Source organism: Protopterus annectens, chromosome 2.part0 (assembly GCF_019279795.1).
Source record: "Protopterus annectens isolate FY-2018-M chromosome 2.part0, PAN1.0, whole genome shotgun sequence".
NCBI lineage: Eukaryota > Metazoa > Chordata > Ceratodontiformes > Protopteridae > Protopterus > Protopterus annectens.
Genome location: NC_056728.1, coordinates 944,010,585 through 944,036,581, shown reverse-complemented (window position 1 = coordinate 944,036,581; position 25,997 = coordinate 944,010,585). Strand labels below are relative to the sequence as shown.

Sequence of the window (25,997 nt, the reverse complement as noted above, 5' to 3'; positions counted from 1 at the left end):
TTCTCCGACCCACTACCCGGGTTCGGAGCAGTTGGAGCCGAGCAGCTTCGGAGCCGGGGGTGGGTCGGCGCCGATAGTACTTGGTACTTCGGATCCGACCCTGCCCTAGAGTGCATCGGATCCGACCTCTCGGAGCCTGGATCAGAGCCTCGGATCCGGGGGGATCAGTGCTCCTTCGGCGCCGTCTGTGTCGGAGCGCACTGTCCCTTCGGATCCGAGTGCTTCGGCGCCGGCTCCGATCCACTCTTCGGATCCGAGGGGGAGCCGATTGTCGGATCCTTTGGTCGAGGTCGGCTCCCCTTCGGCCTTTGATGTAGTGGAGAGGGCCCTGTTGAGGGTCTCCGGACCCCCGGCACTTGTTTCGCCCGTCCCGCTCCCTCTGCACTGGGTCAGGCTTCCACCATCCGCCCTTGGGACAGCCCGCTTCTGTGCCCCAAGCTGCTCCCTGGAACAGGTTGCTGCTTGCGAGGAGTCCTCTGACAGCCCCCCAGAGGATGTTCCTCGCAAGCATACGTGCAAAAGGAGGCACATTGACTCCCCAGAGTCTCTCACGGAAGACACGGATTTGGAGGAAGGGGAAGGCTCCCCACGGTCACCCCCCGAGGATGTCTCATTTGGAGACATCATGGAAATGCTCCGCATAAGGGAGGGGTGGTCTGCCCCCAAGTCTTCCTCGGACGAGTCCGTGTTCTTGGAGGCATTTGAAGCGGGCCCGTCTACCTCTTAGGTGTCCCCTCCTGCCGACCCCCTGGTGGACCTCATTACCACCAGGGCGTGGAAGGAACCGGACACCGTGGAGCCAATCCCTAAGAGGCCCGACAGGATCCTCAGTCCACCGTCTGACCGTGCCCATTGGAGTAAGGGGCCTCCGGTAGATGCCATGTTGACGGCGGCGGCCACCAAGAGGGAACTTGCTCAGGAGAGTCCCTCAGTCCATCCCCCGAGCAAGGAGTCTCGGATGATGGACCGCTTGGGGAAGCGGATGTTTAGTTCAGCGACCTTCTCGGTAAGGGCGCTGAACTACCTGGCACACGTTATTAGGATGCAGCGCGATCTCATTAAAGAATACGCTGCATCTCCCCCAGAGTCCATGTCGGAGGAGGACAAAGTGCTGCACTCCACCCGCATGGCCACTCTTAGATCAGTTACCAATAACTCTGTGGCTACTCTCCCATGCTACGGAAGGCGCCGCTAGAGCCGCAGGGGCAGGTCTAGTCACTAGACGTCAGGCCTGGCTCCGTCATTGCGATTTCTCAGAGCCCTTCAAAGCGTCATTTGCGAATGCCCCCTTTGATGGTTCTGCCCTCTTTGGCAAAACCGTTCGCGACACTTTGACCCAGAGCGAGAAGGACGGGAAGACGCTGTCTGCTGTCGGAATCCGCTTCTCTGCACCCCAGAGGCCCTATTCTAGGAACCAAAAGGGTCAGAAGAAGATGTGGTTCCGGAAGTCGCAGCAATCCCAGCCTGCTCCGGACAACCAGTCCTTCCGTGGCAGAGGAGGACAGGGAGGATGCCGCCCTAGAGGCAGAGGGGCTCCCAGGAACTTCGGGTCCAGAGAACCCTTCTCTGAACGGCCCGCGCAGCAACCCTGAGGGGTTGCCCGGCTGCTCCACTCTGGAGGCAGTCGGGGGACGTTTTTCGGGGCACCTAGCGGCATGGGAGTCCATAACATCAGACCACTGAGTTCTCCAGATCATATCCAGAGGATACCGTATCCCTTTTCGTCACTTACCAAAATTGAAGTCCCTCCCAGACGTTCCACCCGGTCAACGGGAGGCCGCTTTGGCAGAAATTGGCCATCTGCTAAAGAAAAGAGCCATCCAGCCCGTCCCCCCAGACCAGATCGGATCAGGGTTCTACTCCAGGTTCTTTTTAGTGCCAAAAAGACGGGGATCTAAGACCAATTTTAGACCTTTCTCTTGAACCTGGAAGTTCCCAAGGAAAAATTCCGAATGGTCACTCTGCAATCTATTCTCCCCCTTCTGGGAGAAAATCACTGGATGTGTTCCATAGACCTCAAAGATGCGTACTACCACATCCTAATGGACAGGCGCTCCAGGAGGTTTCTCCACTTCCGGCTGGGAGCCAGTCACTACCAGTTCTGGGTCCTTCCCTTTGGTCTCACCACAGCCCCCAGGGTGTTCACCAAAGTATTAGCAGTGGTAGCGGCCCACCTGAGGCTTCAGGGGGTGCAGGTCTACCCCTACCTGGACGACTGGCTCCTTACCGCCCCAACAAGGCATCTGCTACTATTGGCGCGAGACTCCTTTCTCCATCTTGCTCCCAATCTGGGCATTACTATAAATACAAAGAAATCCAACCTAGCGCCCACACAGCTCTTAGATTTTATAGGGGCCAGGTTAGACACAAGGAGTTTAAAAGCCTTCCTCACTATGGACAGAGTTCAAAATCTGCAGCTCCAGGTGCGGGCCATTCTCCACTCAAGTTCTGTTCCGGCGGAGTTGGTCCTGAGGGCTCTAAGGTCCATGGCGTCTGCTATAGCACTTCTTCCTCTCGCCAGGCTCAATATGCGCATCCTCCAGTGGACTCTCTTAGTACAGTGGTCATACCTTGCTCTTCCTATGCATCATCCCATTGCGATCAGCAAGGCTTGCAAGCAGTCCCTCCTGTGGTGGCTTCACTCCCCAGATCTCCACGGAGGCCGCCCATTTTGTGCTTCTCCCCCTCTCGCCACGGTGACCACGGACGCCTCCCGCCTCGGGTGGGGGGGCAATTTGCGGGCCGGACCGTCTAAGGCACGTGGAACGATTCAGAGACCTTACTGCATATCAACGTTCTAGAGATGAGAGCAGTGCTCTTAGCGTTGCTAGCACTTCAGGACTTTCTTCCCTTGGGAACAATTGCAATTCAATCGGACAACATGTCGGTTGTCTGGTATATCAACAAGCAAGGGGAAACGAGGTCTTACCCTCTTTGTCGAGAAGCCATGAGAGTTTGGGAATGGGCAATCTCCACCAACCGCTTTCTAATAGCAACGCACATTCCGGGTCGGTCCAACATCCTGGCAGACAAGCTCAGTCGCACCATTCTGACCCCTTACGAGTGGTCTCTCAATTTTCAAGTAGCGGAACGCATATTCGCACGATGGGGAACTCCTTCATGCGATCTTTTTGCCTCTCCCTCAAACACCAAGTGCGACAGTTTTTTCGCTCTGATACCTCCTCCAGGAGGTTCCCCAAGAGACGCTCTGGTGCATGCTTGGCCACCCGGTCTTCTGTATGCTTATCCACCCTTGCCTCTGATGCTCCAAGTTCTTCAGAAAGCCTCTCTGGTGGGTTGCAGAATGATTCTCATTGCTCCGTTTTGGCCTCGACAAATCTGGTTCCCCTTCCTAAGGTCTCACTCGGTGAATCCTCCTTGGATTCTAGATCCCATTCCGGATCTGATATCTCATCCATCCTGCCTATGTCCTCCGAACCTGGACAACATGAAGCTGACCGCTTGGCTGCTCCAGTTCCACTCTTGATCAGGACTCCCGGTATTTCGTCCCCTGTTAAGGCGATCCTGGTGGCAGCTCATAAACCGTCCACTAGAAAAGTCTACCGCAGCAAGTGGAAACGTTTTTCTTTGTGGGCGGAGCGGCAAGGCCTGAACCCCTTCACAGTTCCTCTCCCTTTAGTGCTTGATTTCTTAACCACTCTTTTTAACGATGGTGCCAGCAGTTCCACAGTCAAAGTACAACTTGCGGCAATTTCACATTATCACATTGGTCATGACTCCAGTCCACTCATGTCAGCCAAGTTGTGTAAAATTTTCCTTAAAGGTACTTTCCTTCTCAGGCCCCCTGTAAAACAAGCGGTTCCTCCCTGGGACCTGTCCTTAGTTCTCCAGGCCTTGACCGCCTTGAACCAGCGGCTACGGTAGATCTCAAATTCTTGTCTTTCAAGACTGCCTTCTTAGTAGCCATTACATCGCCAAGAGAGTTTCAGAGCTCCAAGCATTATCAGCTAAACCTCCTTACTTGGTCTTTCATCCGGACCGTGTTTACCTCAGGACCAACCCGTCCTTTCTTCCTAAAGTAGCTTCTGAAGCAAACATTAATCAATCCATTAACCTCCCTGTTTTCTTTCCTAAATATGAAAACAAAGGTGAATACAAGCTTCACTCCTTAGATGTTCACAGGCAACTTAGATTTTATCTAAACAGAACGGCTGGTCATAGGCAATCCGACCAGTTGTTCATTTCCTTTGCTAAATTTAATTTGGGCAAGCCAATTTCTAAAGTCTCTCTGTCTTGCTGGATTTCACAATGTATCTTATTGGCTTATCAAGCTTCAGGAAGGCCCGCACCGGAGGGTGTACACGCCCATTCAACCCGGTCAGTATCTACCTCGGCAGCCTTTAAGGCTAGGATTCCTGTAGATGATATTTGTACTGCAGCCACGTGGGCTTCATCTCATACTTTTATTTCCCACTACAAGTTGGATCTTGCATCTAGGGGTAGAGCATCCTTTGGCTCCGCGGTGCTCCGGAATATCCTTCCATGATGGCCGCCCAAGATTCAGGTAGCTGGGGACTCTGTCCCACAGGTTGCAGACAAATGAATCTCCTACTTCAGATTTAGAAGTTATGTACTCACCATAACGTTCCATCTGAGTAGGTGTATTCATTTGTCTGCAACCATCCCGCCCTCCTATCCCCCTGGCCTTTCAGTTTCCTGCATATTGTGTGTTACCCTTTTCAGGGTGTTCTTGCTGTTGGCAAACTCGATCTGAGGTCATGAGGGTAGAGCAGGGCATTATGGGTGAGGGGAGGAGCTGAGAGCTTGGATCCATAGCTGGTAAACCATGCCAGTTCGGATCCGATATCGGATCCATAACCCACAGGTTGCAGACAAATGAATACACCTACTCAGATGGAACGTTATGGTGAGTACATAACTTCTAATTCTGCTGTTACTGTTAATAATAATGTCACCCATTTGTTACCAAGTCGGTCCACTAGATACGCATTCCCTTTTCAGGAGTGACCCAGAAGCAATGTTTTGGTTACGTGACTTATATTTTACTTATATCTGTAATTCACACTCCATCAATTCTTTTTTCCTCCTGTTCTAGTTTATTGTATTTCTCATCTTAGTACATGTATGTTTCTTCATTAAATTATATTTTTAGCTTTTGACTCTCAAAGTGACTGAGCATTTTGGCCTAAACTTCATTTATTTTTACTCTTTTGTACATCTTTTTTGTTTAAATTCCTAAATGTCACTCATTTTGTTTCATGTCTCTTTGTTTCTGTTGCTGCTGGTGGGCAGTACATGAATTTTTAATGATAAAATTTGTAAATTGATGTTGGTCTTCCAGGGGCATACAGTTTGAAATAATCTAAACAGCATGTGGTTTCTAATGTGTAACACTGAATGTTAATTATCTTGCAGTCTGGATTACATTCGACAAGTTGCAGGCTGTCGAACTGTTCCAGTTGAATTGGGCTCTCGATATACAGACGAGAACTGGTCACAAACCCTGATGACTGTAGAGAATTTCATAGATCGGTACATTTTGGGTAAGGTTGGTTGAAATTATTATGCAAGTATGTTTTCTTTTAATGCTTTTTGAAAACAGATTGTTTGCCCCTCTTACTGGGACATTTAAATTCCCCAGTTTCTAACCCACTGTACTTGTGGTTGCCATTTAAGTGTAGGTATTTTAAGTAATTAAGGACATTTGTGGTTTTGGGTTCTGTTTGCCCTGTTAATATCAAATGATGTGTTTTATAATGTTTAAGGTTCATAGATAAGTACTGGGCTAGCTGTCCTTGTGGGCTATTTTTAAGCCTAGCCAATCACCGTCTCAAAGGTGAGAATCAAACCCACTACCTTGTGTCAGTGAGATAAACACCTTAACCGTTATACCAGCTCCAATCCAAAGCAGTTATGAAACTTATTTTGATGAAGTCTGGCATATATTTGGATACAGACCCATAAGGCTCACTGGTCTCTTAAGCAAACCAGTAGAAATGATGTTTAATAATGAGATACGAAATCTTCAGACACTGGACCCAACCCAGCTTGGTTTTGTCAAGAGCAGGTCTTGCCTACTCAACCTGGTAGACTTTTTTTGAGAAGGTCACCAAAGCAACGGACAAGGGCAAAACATTTCAAACTGCCTACCTTTACCTGACAAAGGCAACTGGCATAATACCCCACTCTGGCATTGTTGCCAAACGAGGTTACATATAAAGCCATATGTCACCCAGTGAATAGCTGGCTGGCTCACAAACTGGAATTGGAGAGTCCACCTCCACAAAGATGCCAGTGGAGTCCCTAAGGGATTGGTCTTGGGATGGCTCCTTTTGGGCATCTACTTCTTTAAAGACAAGACCAATGTCAGGGACCTCTGAATGACCAAATTTGCAGGTGATTGCAAATTAGGAGTAGTTATAGAATCCCCGACTAACACTAATGTTTTCCAGGAAGGGTTGACAACAGACAAATAACATATGTCAGAGCCATGGATGAAAAATAAATACCAAGAAATGCATAATAGTATCCTTTGAGAAGTCTGCCATCCCTGGTAACTATTACATTAACAGCACACCCCTAAGAGTTTTCCCACTAGTCAGTGAGTTAAGAACACCTGTAGATAAAAATTTCACTTTTGACTGTAATGTGTCTACAGTAGTGGTCTATATTACGTCATCAAATGCTTAGGTGTGCAAACACCTAAACATAGACCACATAATATCGAACCCCCACAACAGCGAACTCTGCAGGGAAACAGGACTGCCGGCCACCAAAAAAAAAAAGTTTGCAGCCAAACTAAATGGGGGGGGGGGCTGTGCCCCCCCACACACACACACACCCTCTAACTAAATATAACAACTCCAAGATTGCTCTACAGTGGAGAAAACAGCAAAACGCAGCGAACAGCCAAGGGAAATATTTTCTTGCATTAATTTGGCCGTTCTCTCTTCTTTGCCTTCGATGTTATGTGGTCGATGTTTAGGTGTTCACTGACCTAAGCATTCGACCACATAATATAGGGACCCTACAGTAGTGAGGAAATCATTCTATGTTGTGCAACTTCTAAACAAAGGTGTGACACCCAAGTCTAAAGAGGTAATTGTTCCACTGTATTCAGCATTCACCAGACCCATCATTGAGTAGAATGCCCCGTTTGTTATGTACTTAACCAGCCACATCTGACAACTGTAACATCCAAAGAGGCTCCTCACTACAAGAATACAGGGAATACAATATGTGCTATGCAGACTTCCTTAAAATCCTATTCATGTATTTTATATCCTACAGGCTATTGAGGTGGAGAGTCAGACTACCATGTGATGGACTCTTGCATATCCGCAAAACAAACAGGACCAGAATTACCCATTCTAAAGACTTAAACCATGCCTGTGATATAAATAGGACCTACTGGAGAGAGTTATTTATCCCAGAGACTACCTGTTCTGTGGAACAAGCTCCCCATCCATTTGAAGCAGAGTTTCTACCTACCCCATTTCAGGTGTAACTTGGATAAATGGACTGGGAGCAGGAAATTCATCCCTGGTTTGGCACCTGTGTCTCTAATAGGCACAGGCAGCCTGAAAATGTTTAATCTGTCAAGTCCCTGCTTACACTTAGCAATGGTACCAGATTTTGTCAGAGATTTGGGATTCATGGCTAGGCTTACAATGGCCGCAGCGGTCATTGGCCTAGTACGCATTCATGTAACCACTATAAATTGTGTGCATTGCTACCTGCCTTCGGATTGCATTTCTGTTCTCTCTTTTTTTTTTTTTTTTTTTTTTGTTGTTCTTTCACTGATTAAAAGTTGTCCGTCCGCTTCTGTAAGCTAAGTGTTGATGACGCAACAGAAGATCAAAGGTAACACAAGTCTGAAATAAATTACAACGCCTGCAGGATGGTTACCATATAAAAGTTTTTCATGTGAACTGTAAAAAAAAAAACAAGTATTAAGTCAGCTTAACAGGAAGTCCTGGATAGAAATACTGAGGGGAAATCTAGTAGAATTTCTGGAGAACACATCCAACAGGACAGCAATCAGCATAGGTTTATGACCTGAAGAAGCAGTCTGTATGATATCTAGTTTTCGGACTGGGTTACAGGTGAACTTAAGAGGGAAGGACTAGCTGATGTCAAGACATTTGACTCCTTTCCAGACAAGGCTTTTAAAAAAACTGGAGAATTTGAGGGTAGAACCAAAACTGTGAGAAATTGGAGAACTGTGTGGATGAATAGTAGGAAAAGCACTGTTGTATTAAGAGAGAGAGAGAGACTGTCCAGAATTGGAGAAGTGACAAGTGGTGCAATGCAGGGATATGCCCTGGGCCAGTATTTTGCTAGAGCATTAGTTTTAGGTATATCTATTGGAATAGAGAATGGGATCAATGTCTTTGCTGCTGGCAGAAAGATATATTCAGCGGAGGAGAACTGGGAGGAGAGTTTTAGGGAAGGACCTGGAAAGACTAAACAAGTGGGCAAAAAGGTGAAATTTTAGGTTCATTACAGAAAAAGGCAAAGTACCACACTTAGGCCACAGTGACCCATGGGTGAAGTTTTAGCGGGAGTGAAACAGATGGTAGTAGAGCAGTGAAAAGATCACACCTGGAGTGGAACACTGGGAGCAGAGTGAGGGGAGTATGACAGCAACAAACAGAATGCTGTGGTATGTTAAGAGTGTGGGAATAGATCCCAGAACTAAGAGGCAGTGTTTTCACCCTGTAGGATTTTGGTGAGTATATGTCTTGAGCACTGTATGCAGCTCTGGTTTCCATGTAGGAGAAGAATGTCAAGCACCTGAAAGGAATTCAGGGAAAAATCTAAAAAAAAAGGCCTCTGGTTGGGAGGAGAATGACAGTGACCAGAGGCTGGGGGGGCAAGAGCTGTTACTTGAGACCAGAAAAGATGAGCTAGGGCATGGTATTTGTTCATAGGATCGTGCCAAGGATATGAGGAAGGGTCATCCTGAAAGGGAAGTTCAGTCTGTGAAGAAGGGGGCACGGATAGTACATACTAAGGATTAACTATTCCCTGGAGCTTGGAAAGTACTAGTGAGGGTTATGGACTGTTGGAATGGGTGGTGGGAGTAAATCCACACAGTAATTCAAGAGGGCATGGGACAGGTAAAGAAAGGGTAAGACACAAAGTGGGTATGTACTGGGATGTAGAATGTTAAGACACTTGAAGGGTAGACTTCTCTCCTGTTATCAAATAAATGTAAGAACTGTTAAGTTTATATGTTACACTCTGTGATCAATTTATTAGCTTTACTGAACTGTGAAACTTTTGTTAACATATTTTATTTTTGCTGATAACTGTTGCGGCATCATTTGCCATCATCATTTACTTAAAGATACGTAATGCAGGACTTTGGAAGATGTTTCTGCAGAGATCCCCGGTTGCCCAGCTGTTAAGTTTGTTCCATTTTATTCTGTATGGGAAGCTAGGCTAGGCTAATATTTGATGCTTGCTAATGTAGTATCGAGTATACAGTGGATATAAAAAGTTTACACCCCCTGTTAAAATGTCAGGTTTTTGTTGTATAAAAAAAATGAGACCACAGTAAATCATTTCAAAACAATGCCCCTGACCAGATTGTTCTTACCCTCACTAGAGGTAGCAGTATCCTTGACCTGGTCATTGCCAGCATGGGCGACTGCTGCTCTACACCAATAGTCAACTCCTCCCTGGTTAGAGCTGGCCACAAACTAATCACCTTGGATATCCACATCCCTCTCACCCCCCCTTGCAAAGAAAACCACCATGAAAAACTTCTCCAAAGCTAACTTTGGGCTCCTAAAAACAGAGGTGGCTAACTTCACAGCACACATGCAAATGGAGAATAGTTGCTTGACCGCCGATTTGTACACCAATGCACTGTACAAACACGTATACAAATGCATGGATCTTGCCATACCCAATAGAACCAAGGTGCTCTCCTCCAAAAAAAGGAAGCCAATCTGGTGGTCCCCTGCTATAAACAAATTCTACAACAGGAGGAGGAAACTGATGCAGAATAAGGTGGTGTCAAGACTGGAAAAACTGCCTTATCAGCCTCAACAAAAAGTTGAGATCCCTCATCAAGTCCTCCAAAGCTAGCTATAAAAACAGAATTGTAGCATATAGTAAAGACAATGACAAGGCCTTCTATAGTTATGTAAGGAATCTCCACTGCAATACCCAAATTTGCTCTGAGCTACTTGCACAATGGCACCTCCTATAGCGAGCCAATAGATATTGCCAATATACTGGCCGACAGATTCAGTGCCAACTTTACCCTTCTCCCCTCCCCACAGAGGACCAGTTACAGTACCAGTAGATTGCCAGGCACCCAGTATTACTGCTGCACAGGTTAAAACAGCACTGTCCAAGGCCAAGAATACAACTTCTGTGGGACCTGACAATATCCCTTGCTGTGTTCTACATGAACTACAGAGTGAATTGGCACCTCACCTGTGTGCCCTGTTCAGTCACAGTGTCATCTCATGCTTTGTCCCTACTGAATGGTGCACTGCTACAATCATCCCTCTCCGCAAAGGAGGAGCGACTACAGACCCTGGGAACTATCACCCCATTAGCCTGAAAAGTTTGATATGCAAAGCTATGGAACTCCTCATCATGGACCTAATAAATAAGGATGTAGGGAATCTCCAAACTCTGGATCCCACACAGTTTGGTTTTGTGAAGGGTAGATCATGCCTGCTCAACTTGGTCGACTTGAGTCAGTCACCAGATCTGTGGATGAAGGCAAGGTGGTTCATACAGCCTACCTTGATATGGCCAAGGCCTTTGATACCATTCCCCACTCAGAAATTATAGAAAAACTCACCAAGCTAGGCATCAACCCCTATATCACTAGGTGGGTTGCAAACTGGCTCATAGATGGAGTCAGCTACTTTCACATTGTGGAATCTAAGCCAGACTGCCGACGAGCCACGAGTGGAGTCCCACAGGGTTCGGTCTTGGGTCCTTCTCCTGTTTGATATCTACTTCTCTGAAGTCCAGGCCAACACAATGGGTCTCTGGCTGACAAAGTTCGCAGATGATTGCAAGTTGGGAGCTATTATTAACTCTCCAAGCGATGTTGACATTCTACAGAAAGGCCTCACTGAGACCAACAACTGGTGTCAGAACCATGGCCTTAAGCTCAATGCCAAAAAATGTCATCATCCCCTTTGGGAAAAACCCAGTTCCCGTGAATTACCACATCAATGGTAGTCCACTGAACGCAGAAGGCGTTATAAGAGATCTAGGAACAAAGGTTGACAGCAACCTCTCTCTGACCACAGTGGCAATGTGGTGGTCAAAAAGTCCTTCTATGTGGCACATCTCATTACTAAGGGTTTTGCATCCAGGAAGAAAACGGGTCATTCTCTTCCTCTACTCTTCATTCATTAGGCCATTTGGCATGCACCTCACTAGACACCTGCAGCAACTGGAGAGGCCACAAAAGTACCTCACAGAGAATCCAAGGCCTTAAACACTTGTCCTATATAGACAGACGAAAAAACTCCAACTATTCTCTGTCTCATATCGCCTACTTAGAGGCAATCTCTGCTTGACTTACAAAGCCATGTCTGACCCATTTCTATTAGAAATGCTACTTCTAAAGAAATCCCAATCCCTCCACACCACATGCTCCAGAGAACTCAACCTCATTACCATAATCAACAGAACATGCTGGAGGGACAGGTTCATAACACAGAGACTGCCCATGCTATGGAATAGACTTCCCATACATGTCAAGCAGAGCACCTCAGTTGCCCTCTTCAAGAGAAATCTTGATGAGTGGATGGGAAATAAAAAAAATTCACCCCGGGATCACTCCAGTGGCTCTGCTTGACAGAGGCACTGGCAACTAAGGTCGAGTGGCACGATGCCAGGGTAATCCTATGGGCTAGGCTTGTAAAGGCTCCAGGGCCATTAGCCTAGTACACACCAATGAAACTGAACTTTTCCCACCTTTAATATGACCTATAACTCATACAATTCAATTGAAAAATAAATCTGTTAGGAGAAAAATGTAAAAAAAAAATAAAAAACATACAATAAGCTGGTTGCATAAGTGTGCACACCCTTCTAATACTTTGTTAAAGCGCTTTTTGATGTAATTAGATCATTGTCTTCTTGGGTGCACACCTGCCTTCAATTAGTGATTCTGATTAACCCCAAAATAAAGTGCAGCTGTTCTAGTAGGATTTTTCTGACATTTACTTAGATGTCCTTCATGGATGCATCTGCAGTCATAACAACTGGGTTGTCCTGTCGTCAGGCAGCCCTTCGGTCGGCCGGATTCCAAAGTCTGGGTCCGGCTTCGGCTGATGTCGCACTTCACCCGACGGCATCTCTGCTGGTCTTCAGGTATAAAGACATCAGCCAACGCCATTTTCCTCAGTCTTTCTTGCTGCGTGGCGCCCGAAGCAGAAGCTGTTCGCAAGTGCCGGTCGGTCAGATCCAGAGATTACTACTACCGAATACTACTTTGAAGACTTCTAAAAAGCTAAGTACCCCGTTGGGGACTCTTTTTCTTGCCTCAGCCGATGTCAGAAAAAGTCAATAACTGTTTAACTTGTGGGAAACAAATACCTCATAAAGATTTCCACTCTTACTGTCTGCCTTGCTTAGGCCCAGACCACGACGTAGCAGCCTGTTCGGCCTGTGCTTCCTTCAACCGACGAACGCTAAGGCGTCGGTCGGAGTTTGCTGAACAGTTTTTCGGCTCAGACTTTGCGTACATTATGCCGTCGGATCCTCCGACTACCCAAATTGTTAAAAATGCAAGGAAAAAGACCGACACTCGCGGTCCGCGGTTTCGGCCGAAACCACGGTTAAGCAAGCCGCGAGTGTCTCGGTTTCGGCCGAAACCGAAAACTGGTCAATTTTCAGCCGAATCCATGACTACTACTGAGGCTCCCGCTACTTTACCTGAATCGGCCTCAGAAATTTTGCCTACAACTGTGGCTTCTAGTGAGTTATCTGACACCATCCCTTTGGATGTCTCTACCCCAGCACGTGGTGCTGCTAGACCCTGCAGCCATGTCTATCAAGGCCTTTGCCAGGGCTAAAGCAGCCAAATCTGCTAAGTCAGTGCCTGTTAAACCTCCCTCACACAGGCCCACTTCCAGTTCACAAATGCTTACTCTGGCAGAAGATTTAATATCCTTAATTAGGGGATCCCAATCTCACCCAGACAGGGCCTCTCAGCCACCAGAAAAGAGACCTAGGACAGAGCCCCCCGAGCCAGTGTCCTCTGATTCTGCGGATGACTCCGACATTGCAGAACAGCCAGAGGATCCTTTTTCTACTTATGAAGACTCTGATGCTGAAGAATCCATTCCAGCTGCCTCTCCACCAGAGGAATTTTCCTTTGGGGAAACCTTACATGCCATGAGAGAGCAATTCCAATGGCAGGGACAAGATTTCTCAGATTCAAGAAAAGGCTTAGGACTTTTCTGCACTTACCACAACATAGGCCCTTAGCTATTCCTCCTGTTTTGCCTGTTGTGGATGATGCATTTAATGATGTCTGCACTGCTCCTGATTCTTTACCTCCAGCCCCTGCCAAACCTGATAGATTTTACAGGGTACCAGACACTCATCACCACCTATACAAGGCCCCACTGGCGGACCCCGAAACTATTTCCCAGGGGCCTAAGGCAGTAGCCTCGACCACAACAAAAAACCCTATACCTTCAGAAAGGGAATCCAGGTCTTTAGACAGATGGGGCAAAAAAGTTTACACTTCTGCTACTCTCTCAGCTAGAGCTTTAAACTGTCAGTTTCACATGATACAATACCAAGAGTTTATGCTTTATCAGTTAACTAAAAAATTATCCTCTGATGACTCTATAGATAAGAAATATGTATTAGAAATGGTAAATAACATACAACAGGTTAGTAACCATTCCTTAAAATGTGGCTATGATGCACTGGAGGCTTCATTTAGATCAGCCATGACTGGCACAGTGATAAGAAGACATGCATGGTTGAAAGAGCAGGTCTTACCGGATCATGTTAAAGCTAAGCTATTAGATGCTCCTATGGATAAGGCCAGTTTATTTGGTACACCTGCCCAGCAGGTAATGAAGAAAATGGAAGAAAAGGCAAAATATGTACAAACAGTTAAAGATTTCTTACAGGTTCAGCCCCCAAGGTTTAGCAGGAACTGGCCTGCCAAAAATTGGTCCTTTCCTGACTCCACAAGATCCCAAAGGGGCAGGAATAGACGTTCCAGAGGCAGAAATCAATCCAGAGGAGGTGCCTACAGAGGACGACAGTGGCAAGGTAATAACAGAGGCACAGACACAACCACTACCACTGCAACAGGACAATCACAGTGACTTGACTCTAACTCCGCCTACCAGGGAGCAAATAGCAGCACCATTAGGCGGAAAGTTAGCCTTATTTTGAAAAATTGGCACTATATCACAAAAGACAAGTGGATTTTGCAAACCATAGACCAAGGCTACCGGTTCCACTTCCACACTTTACCAGTCAAAAGAGGAATGCCAAACCTGCCTCCAAATCAAAAAATAGAAGCTCTACAGCAGATAATGCAATTAACAAAGATGAGAGCTGTGGAAAGAGTACCAATAACAGAACAGGGCAAAGGATTCTACTCCAGACTATTCCTAGTTCCAAGAAAAGAAAAAAGTTGGAGACCTATTCTCGACCTGTCCATCTTAAACACATACATCATTGTCCCAAAATTCAAAATGCTGACCCTACAGCAACTTCTTCCCATGCTGGGCAAGGAGTGTTGGCTGGTAACTCTAGATCTCAAGGAGGCATACCTGCACGTCCCCATTCGACCAAATTGCAGAAGATACCTCAGATTTCTTGCAGGATCAGAGCATTATCAATTCTCAGCATTGCCCTTTGGCTTATCTACTGCGCCCAGAGTATTCACAAAATGCCTGGCATCAGTAATCGCCCACTGCAGACTACAGGGAATCCAAATTTATCCATACCTGGACGACTGCCTGCTACAAGCGGACAACAAAAGCAAGCTGACAACAGATTTACAAAGGGTCATTTACTTGCTACAAGCCCTGGGATACACAGTCAATTTACAAAAGTCAAGGCTGATACCACCCCAAACAAGGACATTCTTGGGCGCGGAATTGGACACAGTAAAACAAATGGCATTCCTAACTGCAGAAAAACAAAAAGAACTCCCTCTTTACTTCTTGGCATTAACGAAACAGAATAAACTAACAGCAAGAAAGGTTCTGCAGGCCTTGGACTTCATGGCATCATGCATAATCTTGGTCCCACATGCCAGACTGCATATGAGAAAACTACAGTGGTACCTAAAGAATTTATGGTCCCAACACAGGCACAGCCTAGAAGCAGAAATACCACTAATCCCATGCCTAAAACAGGAGTTCCTATGGTGGGCTCAAGCATGCCAGTCAAACCCAGGCCTACCCTTCCACAACTTTCGAACAAGCCAAACCATCACAACAGACGCCTCAGACCTAGGATGGGGGGCACACATGCTGGACAAATGCGCAAGGATTGTGGACTCAGGACCAGCTACACCTGCACATCAACCAAAAAGAAATGCTGGCAGTAAAACTGGCGATCCAAAAATTCAGACCATTTCTCAAAGAAGGCCATTTGATGATAAGGACAGACAACACCACAGTCATGTGGTACATCAACAAACAGGGAGGCACTCATTCATACCCCCTATGCAGAATGACTTTGGACCTTTGGAACCTGGCACTCGGCTACAACATCCAGTTACAGGCAATATTTGTACCGGGAAAGGAGAACACTCTAGCAGACATGTTAAGCAGAACCACCTCGGATGCTCATGAATGGATGCTACACCCGGACATCTTCAAGACCATCACAAAGAAATGGGGAATGCCACAAATAGATCTATTCGCTTCCCCTCTCAATCACCAGCTCAAAAAATTCTGCACAAGGACATTCCACCCACTTGCATGGAAGGTGGATTCGCTCTCCTTCAGCTGGAAAGGTCTGACAGCATATGCATTTCCACCTCTTCCCTTGATACACAGGGTATTACTAAAAATCAAGGAGGAACGTCCAAGGATAATCCTGATAGCTCCGAACTGGCCAAGACAACACTGGTACCCATTGCTGAGGAGCATGTCTCGGGGAAAAAATGTGGTCAATACCCCTGATGCCTTTGATGTTAACTCAGAACAACTACAGCATCATGCATCCAAACCTAAAAACTTTGCAACTGACTGCATGGAACATCACATAGCAGCAACTAATCCAGATCTTTCCCAAAGGGTTAAAGACATTATCCTTGAAGCCCGCAGACCTTCAACAAGAAGGAACTATGCAGGAAAATGGAAAAGGTTTGTCATTTGGAGTGCTGAAAGAGGAAAAGATGTGTCGAATATAGATATTGCTAACATTCTGGAGTATTTGGCAGAGCTTCTACATACAGGCCTGTCCTATTCCTCCATCAAGATACATGCATCAGCTATTTCAGCAGAATACAGCTTTGATCCACCTGTCTTTTCACATCCTCTACTCAGGCAGTTCCTCAGAGGGATCAAGAATGTAAAACCTCCTAGGAAACCACCATTGCCAGCATGGGACTTGAACTTTGTGCTAGAAAAGTTGACACTCCCTCCTTTGAACCAGCAGCAACAGCAGATCTACAGCACCTGTCATGGAAAACTGCTTTCCTACTGGCAATTACCTCAGCAAGGAGGGTTTCTGAACTTCAGGCCTTAATGGCAGTACAACCCTTCCTAATCTTCCACCAAGATAGGGTGTCCATGAGAACTAATCCTACATTTATGCCTAAGGTGGTATCCAGAGTGTCTTTAAACCAGGCAATCCACCTTACCTACCTTCTTCCCCAATCCACAAAACAGAGGGGAAAGAATGCTGCATACCTTGGATGTACATAGACAGCTACGCTACTACCTGGACAGAACCAAAAGTAACAGAAAAACTGACCAGCTTTTTGTAGCCTATGCAACAGGAAGGGAAGGAAAAGCAATTTCCAAACAGACAATCTCCAAATGGATAGGAAATTGCATACGATTCTGTTACTCCTTCCATGGAAAACCAATTCCACAGAACATAAGGCCTCATTCTACAAGGGCAACAGCCACTACCACAGCCTTCTTACGAGGAGTGGCAACCAAGGACATTATTGAGGCGGCTACTTGGACCTCCGTGCATACATTTGCCAAGCATTATAATTTACCTCTGTATTCCAGATCCCGAGCAGGGTTTGCCACTGCTGTACTGCAAGTGATCCTAACTACACCATAATTTTTTCTTCCTCCTCCCCTAGTTGGCTATGGTATTCTACCCAGTTGTTATGACTGCAGATGCATCCATGAAGGACATAGTACAGTTTTGTACCTACCATAAATGTAGATGTCCGAACTGGATAGCATCTGCAGTCAGGATTACCCTCCCTCCTTCCCCTCTGTGGTACTCCTAGGGTATTTACCCTCCTAATAGCTAGCTGGTGGGGAGAGTCTCTTATGGTGTATTTGTTTGTATATATGTACATACATGCTTATTTTTTGTGTTTGCCTTCTATCTTTTCGGAAACATTGGCATTTATCCAAAATTTACCCTTCCAAGAGGGCAACTGGCATCTGGGGCAAGAAACACTGAGGAAAATGGCGTCGGCTGATGCCTTTATACCCGAAGACCAGCAGAGATGACGTCGGGTGAAGTGCGACATCAGCCGAAGCCGGACCCAGACTTTGGAATCCGGCCGACCGAAGGGCTGCCTGACGACAGGACAACCCAGTTGTTATGACTGCAGATGCTATCCAGTTCGGACATCTACATTTATGGTAGGTACAAAACTGTACTTTGCTGCTACAGCAAAATCCATGGTTCGCAGAGAGCATACAAAGCATCAAAGGGATCTCATTGTTGAAAGGTATCAGTCAGGAGAAGGGTACAAAAAAAATTTCCACAGCATTGGATATAGCATGGAACACAGTGAAGACGGTCATCAAAAAGTGGAGAAAATGTGACAGTGATGTTGCAAAGTACTGGATGTCCCTCTAAAATTGATGAAAAGACTAGATGAAAACTGGTCAGAGAGGCTGCCAAGAGATCTACAGGAGCACTGAAGGAGCTGCAGGAATTTTTGGCAAGTACTGGTTATGTACCACATGTGAAAACAATCTCCCGTATTCTCCATATGTCTGGGCATGGGGTAGGGTTGCAAGATGAAAGCCTTTTATTACACAGAAAAACATCCAGGCCCTGCTAAAATTTGCAAAACAATACCGCAAGTCTCCCAAAAGCATGTGGAAAAATGTCTTGTGGTCTGAGACCAAGGTTGAATTTGTTGGCCAGAATTCCAAAAGGTATGTTTGGCGCAAAAACACTTTACATCACCAAAAGAACCAAAAGGGGGAGGAAGTTCCAAATAAGTCACTTTTCACCCAGAACCTTCAGGCATCTTTTGGAAAGTTGAAGATGAGGAGCAGTTACATCTTTCAACACTCTGACCCCAGGCATACATCCCAAATCAGCAAAAGAATGGCTTCACCAGAAGAAAATGTCAAGTTTTGGAATGGCCCAGCCAGATCACAGAAAATCCTATGTGTTGACCTGAAGAGGGTTGTGCACAAGAGATGCCTTCGCAATCTGACAGATTTAGAGCGTTTTGTAAGGAAGAGTGGGCAAATATTGCCAAGTCAAGATGTGCCATGCTGATAGACTCCTAACCAAGAAGACTGAATGCTGTAATTAAATCAAAAGGTGCTTCAATAAAGTATTAGTTTAAGGGTATGCACAGTTATGCAACCAGCTTATTGTACATTTTTTTATTTTTTTTCTCCCTAACAGATTTGTTTTTCAATTGAATTGTACAGGTTATAGGTCATATTAAAGGTGGGAAAAGTTTTGAAATGATTTATTGTGTTTTTTTTTTTTTTATATAAACCAGCAAGAACAATAAAAAAAAAACACTCGTTTGCAGGTCCTTGTGCCCACAGCAAATCTACAGCAAAGTATCAACAGGAGGACACAGGATAGGCTCCAGGTTATAAAACTTTAATTGGGCACAAGCGCTTTCACATCTGCTTCTTCAGGTGCATAAAAACAAACTTTTCAGTCATACTTTTGAACGTTGCTGAATGCATCACATGACAACAGTTCATCACATGACTATATGCATTCCATTACTATAAAATATTAAAGCTGTATAATAACCACACACTCCGTGATTGAAGTCCTGGTGGAGATCAGGGCTAATAAGAGGGGTACAGGGTCAGTTGATTGCATCACACATACTGAGGCATGGATCACACATACTGAGGCATGGATTTGTATAGCTAATACTCATCGTCAACCCCTTGAGCATGACTGAACATGCCCTGAGGTAGGTTAGGGCTTTGTTTATCCCCAGTCTCATCCAGCACATAGTTAGTGACTCCCATTCCTGGCTAGTTCAACCATCACCTCGAGGAACAAATGTGCCATATATCTCCTGTCTTGGGAGGCCCTTAGTTTGGTGTGTAAATATGAGGAAATTACCCAGTGAAATTTCATCCCTTCCCTCACAAAGTAAAACTGGTCTTTTCATTACTGTGTAGTTCTTAATTTTACAAATTGAAATGTGGTTGTATTTGTCAAACATGCCACCTTGGTGTAAATTATTAAAAACATGTCTAATTTTCACTTCTGTAGAAGCACAGAAAGATTTTGAGGAACACAACATTTTGTTTTAATATGGATTTTCTTTTCCCTCCTCAGCAAGGCAGCATTCTTGGATACCTTGCTCAGCATCAGCTTTTTGATCAGGTAAGTTGGATTTCGGAAGGTAAGAATTAAGATGTGAATATTAAAAGCTGAAGAAAACAACGCAAAGCGGAAAACTGGAGATATATATATGTATATATATATATATATATATATATATATATATATATATATATATATATACACACACACACTCCCCAATTGTATTATATCGTACGTATAATAACAATAAAATTGGGGTCTGTATATATCCAGTTTTCTGCTTTGCTTTGTGTTTTTTTTTTTTTTTTTTTTTTCAACGTTTTTTTGTTGGTTTGTTTGTTCTGATTATTAAAAGCAGCAGGATCTGAAGTTGAGGGTGTTTTGTAGTAGGTGATTGGGAAATGCCTTCCTGCTACCAGAGTTTTTCTATTTTTCTGTGAAGCTCCTGCAGTCAGTGGATCACATGCTTTCTGCTGGCAAACACTGTAGCATCACATGCCAGACCTGGAGAGCATGCCTAATCCTCTACCTACAATTTCTTGTTGCTTGAACAGTTTGGGTGTCAGTTTTGATGATCTTCATGGAAAAGTTCTAACATTGAGTCCAGAGATCTTAAGAACTTCGTATACATGTCGTAACCAGCTTGTCTGCAAAGATCTGTACTGGAATTACTGAATGACTTGTGGGAGGAGCAAAATGTCAGGCACTGACATATGTGGCTTTGACCCAGCCACTCTGAGATGCAGGGCTTTGCTAATATCCCAGAAGGTGGTGGCATTTGCATATGTCATTGTAGATATGGCTGAGTGGGTCCCACATGTGAACCTGGGCAGTGCTAGATCACCATGAGAGGAGAAAGGAATCAAAGTACAAGCATTGTTTGCACCTTCTCGGAGGTATGTTGAAGTATGTTGTATATTAAACCTCTGTTTGACTAATAATTACTTGAATTCACTTGATGCAAAAGAACACTCCAGTCACCGAAATAAAAATGACCATCGTTTTATAACACTAGCTACAACATTTTCTGTTAAGGGCTTCATCAGGTGTATAAAAAATTTACAAATTCACATCTATATATAGTCTAAAACAATCATGTGACATAGATCAAATAAATCATTGGTTAATGACAGTTAATCTACTGATATGAAATATAAGTTGTGTTGTTTCAAAATTGGTTTTAAACAATTAAACTCATTTAAGCCTGGAGAACAATCAGCATTAAGTTCATTGATCCATTTGTATTCATTTAGTTCAATTCTAAGATTTATGTCCCCACCTCTGGAATCCAATAAAACTACCATCAATACCATAACTTTAAAGGTGTGCGTCTGATCTGTGTCAGTATTACGTTTATATAAGACATTGGTTGAAATCTTTCTTCAAATTTCAGATGAATGGTCGCCGATATGTTCCTTTAATTTCTGATCAGTCTTGCCAATGTAAAAACATGAGCAGACTCCACACTGTGCTAAATAAACTAGATGTTTCTAAATAACTATCGACTGTGAAAATGTTTTTCAGTCATAAGATGTTTGTAAATATATTTTAAAATGAAATTTTTTTAATGTACACATTTATAACAAGAGAAAGTCCCTTTTCTAGGACTGTTTCTAATATTTGAGACTCTCCACAGGATCATAGGAGGTTACTAGGCTGTTGACCCTGAGGCCCTTATAAGCCTAGCCAAGAGTTTAGCCCATGTTTAGACAAGTTAGCACTGATGCCCCTGTCCTGCGGGGACATGGGTGGAATCCCAGGGGTCTATTTTCTGTTGTCCATCCAGTTATCCAGGTTGCGCTTAAAAAGGGGTACAGAGGTACTCTGCTTGATGTGGAGAGGGAGTCTGTTCCACAGATGGGGGGAGTCTCTGGGACACAAATCTATCCTGCCAACAAGTCTTGTTGATGTCATAGACCAGGTTGAGGCCACAAGTGCAGGTTACTCGAGTGGAGCTTGACTTGCGGATATGCAGCAGTTCCATCAAGGCAGGGTCCGTAATCGCCTTGTATGCCAGACAGAGGTCACCTCTTGAGGAGTCTATACGAAACTGAGTAGAGGGGTAGGTATTTTAGCCTATCTGTGTATGGGTAGATGTTTGAGGCCCTGGATTCTCCTGGTGAGGATCCTCTGTGTTCTCTCCAGCTGCTGTGTGTGCTTTGCGAAGTACATGCCGAAAGGGGCGTTGTACTCTGTAATGGGCCTTGTAACGGAAGAATACAGGATGTTATGACTTTTGTCCCTGGATAAGATACCTTTACTTATAAGGTGGGCCATGTAGAAGGCTTTCCGTACAACGGAAGCAACATGGTGGTCAAAAGTCAGGTTGCTATCAATCTGGATGCCCAAATCCCTCACTACTGATTGCGTGCTTAGGCTGCTGTTATTAATGTGATAATTTATGAGAACGTCACTCTCCCCAAAGGAGATGATGGTGCATTTTTTGGTATTCAGCTTGAGGCCATGTTTCTGACATCAGTCATTTGAGTGAGACAGTCTTGGAGGATGTCCACATCACTAGGGGACTGATGACCGCATCCATCTTGCAGTCATCTGCAAACCTGGTCAGCCATAGCCCACTAGTTTTGGCCTACACCTCAGAAAAGTATATCCCAAATAAGAGGCCCCAAGACTGAACCCTGGGGTACGCCGCTTGTTACGGGTCTACTACTTGAGGTGACTTCCCCTATTTTGACTAGGTGGGTTCTATCAATGAGCCAGTTTGATATCCATCTGGTAACATACAGATTGATGCCTAGTTTATCTATTATGCCCGAGTGGGGAATAGTGTTGAAGGCTTTGGCCAGGTCAAGGTAGGCAGTGTGCACAGTCTTCCCCTTGTCCATTGCTTTGGTGACTGTTGCAAAGAAGTCGACCAGATTTAACTGACAAGACCTCCCCTTGATGAAGCTAGATTGTGTGGAGTCGAGTGTTTGGAGGTTGCCAATGTCCTTGTTAATAAGGTCCATGATCCGTTCTATGGCCTTCCAGATCAGGCTAGTTGGGCAGATGGGGGTCTGCAATTTCCCGGATAGGTGGATGCTCCACCTTTGTGCAAAGGGATGACCGTGGCTGTCCTCCACTTAGTTGTGGCAAAGCTGGTGCTCGGGCTTTGGTTGAATAGAGCGCCTAATGGTGCTGCAAGTTCCTGCCTGAGTACATGTAGGATGCAGCCTGGGATGTTATCGGGTCCCATGGAAGCTGTATCTTATGCCTTGAGAGAGCAGTGATGACCTGTTCACTAGATGTTAGGGTAGGGGGCAGTTACTGGGGATGTCCTGATTTACTGATGGAGGGGACAGAGGGGTGAAGTTTTTTCTGAATCTGTCAGCCAACAAGTGTGTTATATCAATGGCATTTGTATATGTGGTGGGGTTGACCACCAATTCCGAACAGATCTGGGTGCTTTCTTTACTGTTGCGGACATATGTGAAGAAGGCGTTATGATTGTGTCTGGTAGATGTGGCCAGTTTGGACTCGAAGTTTGCTTTGGAGGATTTCACTAGTGCTCGTATTTGCTTGTTCAGGTTAAGGCGACATTGCTTCCAATTGGGCACCTGCTCCTTCTTGGTCTTGGACAGCAATTTTTTCTTTTTGTTGGAGTTTATTTATTGCAGATGTCCACCAGACAAGTTTACTCTTTCTTGCAGAAGATGATTTAATCCTGTTAGATATTCCCGATTCCCTGCATCTGTAAAAATGCTTGTATAGTGCTTTGGTGGGGTCTATATTATTACCTCAAGCATCCAGAATGCCAAATACAACTCCGACACATGAACGTTGATCTACACATTCAGCGAACTCCCAAACCATCGAAACTGAAGACATTAAATGTGTTTGTTGTCCAGCAGCGTGATTGTGGGGATGAGGAAATATATCCTTTTCCCCACTTTAGTGTGGTCTTGGAGTTGGTATATTTAAGTAGGGGGGGTGTGGAGGGTGCAGGGGGGCTCCCCCCCCTTTGCAGAAAATGTGTTAACATAGTTTTACTTAGTTGGGTTTCACTTACCTGAATGGCGCTTTTGATGATGTAATGCGTTCGATGTCTTCAGTTTCGATGGTTTGGGAGTACGCTGAATGTGTAGATTGTTTGTGTCGACGGAGTTGTATTCAGTATTCTGGACATTCAAGGTAATAATATAGACCCCTTTGGTGTACTTTTGGATATTGGTGCCAGTTCCTACAGAGGAGGAGAGACTGTGAAGCTGTTTTTACCATCCCTCAGGAGGCTGTAATCAGCTTTGGAGAAGTTTTTATGTCTTACCCTAGCTGGGGTGGGGTGGGGGGAGAAGATGACTTTGAAAGTGACCGCTTTATGGTCAGATCTTACCAGGGAGTATGACACTGTAGAGATGCTGCAGTGGTTACTCATGTTGGTTAATACCAAGTCCAAGATATTATCACCTCTTGTGAGGGTATCGACTAGCTGTTCCAAGGTGTTTGCATTGACAAAAATCGAGGCATCTCTGGGCATTTGTGTTCTGGCATGGGTAGTTCTTCCAGTCTATGTTTGGGTAGTTAGTCACCCAGGATCAGGGTAAAAGGGTTGAATCTTGATGGATTCAAATCGGTCCAGATAGACTTGATTGGGCATCTTGAATCAGAGTTGGGGGCCCGGCAGCTAGCTATGATTTGAAAAGGGGTCTTGTCAATGGTTAGTTGCACTTGGAGTGTCTCCTGTGCGTCATACAGTTTGACCAACTTGGTGGTGTGTATGTCCAGATTTCTTGCTCTAAGAGGTTGAGTGGTATGGTGGGTGACGTACACAAGCACATGCTTGTTCCTGGACTTTAATACAAATGCTCTGGAGCAGTTAATCTGAATCCCCACAAAGGGCTCAAATGTTCTGGACTTGGTACTTGCTAATATGGGGGGGGGGGGCAGCTCACTGCACTACCCACTCTGTTCTGCTTTCCCTAATAAGGTCAGACCATAAGTCGGTCTCATTTGAATTAACAATCAGACCTGACACCGCCACAGGAGCAATAAAAATGAGAAACCTCTCCAAAACAAACTGTAGCTTACTAAGCGACGGTTTGAAATGTTTCAGACCCACCCATGCTAACACAGCCAACAACTCCTATGCAAAGGAGTACACACATGCCCAGTATAACCACTTACACAACTGTATTGACTCTACTGTACCTGACGGGATCAAATCCAAGTCCTCCAAAAACAAGCCACCCTGGTGGACTTCACATATAAACAGGTTGTATAACAAATGGAAGAAACTGTCTAAAAACGAGAGAGAAAATACCCTCCACAGCTTGAACAAGCAAAGCAGATATTTGAAGTCCCTAAAGCTATTTAAGAGGCTAAATTATCTTCCCTAAATAAAGACGGTCATAAGGCATACTTTAGCTACATCTGAAATCTAAAAGGGAATACCCAGCCATATGCCAAACTCATAGTGGACAGGTACCGTTCACACTGACCCTGAGGAAATTGAGAACTTGTTAGCTGACAGATTTGGCACAACCCCCACTCCCACCCCCGTCCTCACCAGCCATACCCTAAAGCATACCTAACACCTGTCCTCTCCTCACTCTCTCAAGTGAGCAGGTCCTATCTGCTTTCTCCAAGGCCAAAAACACTACCTCTGTGGGGACCAGATAACATCCAGCCTGCTTACTAAACAACCTAAAACATGACCTACCAAATCCAGTTGGCATTATTTTTTAACCATAGCCTAAGCACTGGCTTTGTTCCTGCAGAGTGGAGAACAGCAACTGTAATCCACTTGTACAAAGGGGGTCCATCAACTGACCCTGGAAACTATAGACCCATAAGCCTAACCAGCCTTATCTTCAAGGCCATGGAAAGCATCATCATGGACCTTATCAACAAGGACATAAGCAACCTTCAAACTCTCGACTTGACCCAGTTTGGCTTCGTTAAGGGTAGATTATGCTAACTAAACCTGATGGACTTTTTAAGAATGTCACCAAAGCCCTGGATGAGGGCAGAGTAGTACATACCAACTGTCTTGACCTGGCCAAGGCTTTCAGCACAATCCCCCCATTCAGATATCCTTGAGAAACTCTTACAGCCGGGGATAAACCCATGTGTCACTAGATGGGTAGCCAACTGACAGAACCTGTCTGTCAAATTTGGAGATTCCACCTCCACCAGTAGAACAGCTACCAGTGGGTACCACAGGGTTCTGTGTTGGGCCCTCTACTGTTTGGAATCTATTTCTCTGAAGTCCAGGCTAAAGTAAACGGCATGTGGCTTACCAGCGTTGCAGAGAGTCGCTCTCTCCAGAGATTTCAACCTAGTCTGTGACTTAAAACATG

General features: G+C 45.1%; 1 protein-coding gene across 1 annotated transcript in view; it reads left to right on the top strand.

Moving 5' to 3' along the window:
- KDM8 (lysine demethylase 8) overlaps positions 1 to 25,997 on the top strand; it is a 287,000-nt gene that overhangs the window by 86,560 nt on the left and 174,443 nt on the right. Inside the window, exons 3-4 of the mRNA XM_044061201.1 lie at positions 5,398 to 5,530; positions 19,714 to 19,761. Of these exons, the coding sequence (XP_043917136.1) occupies positions 5,398 to 5,530; positions 19,714 to 19,761 (181 nt within the window). The remainder of the gene's footprint in view (positions 1 to 5,397; positions 5,531 to 19,713; positions 19,762 to 25,997) is intronic.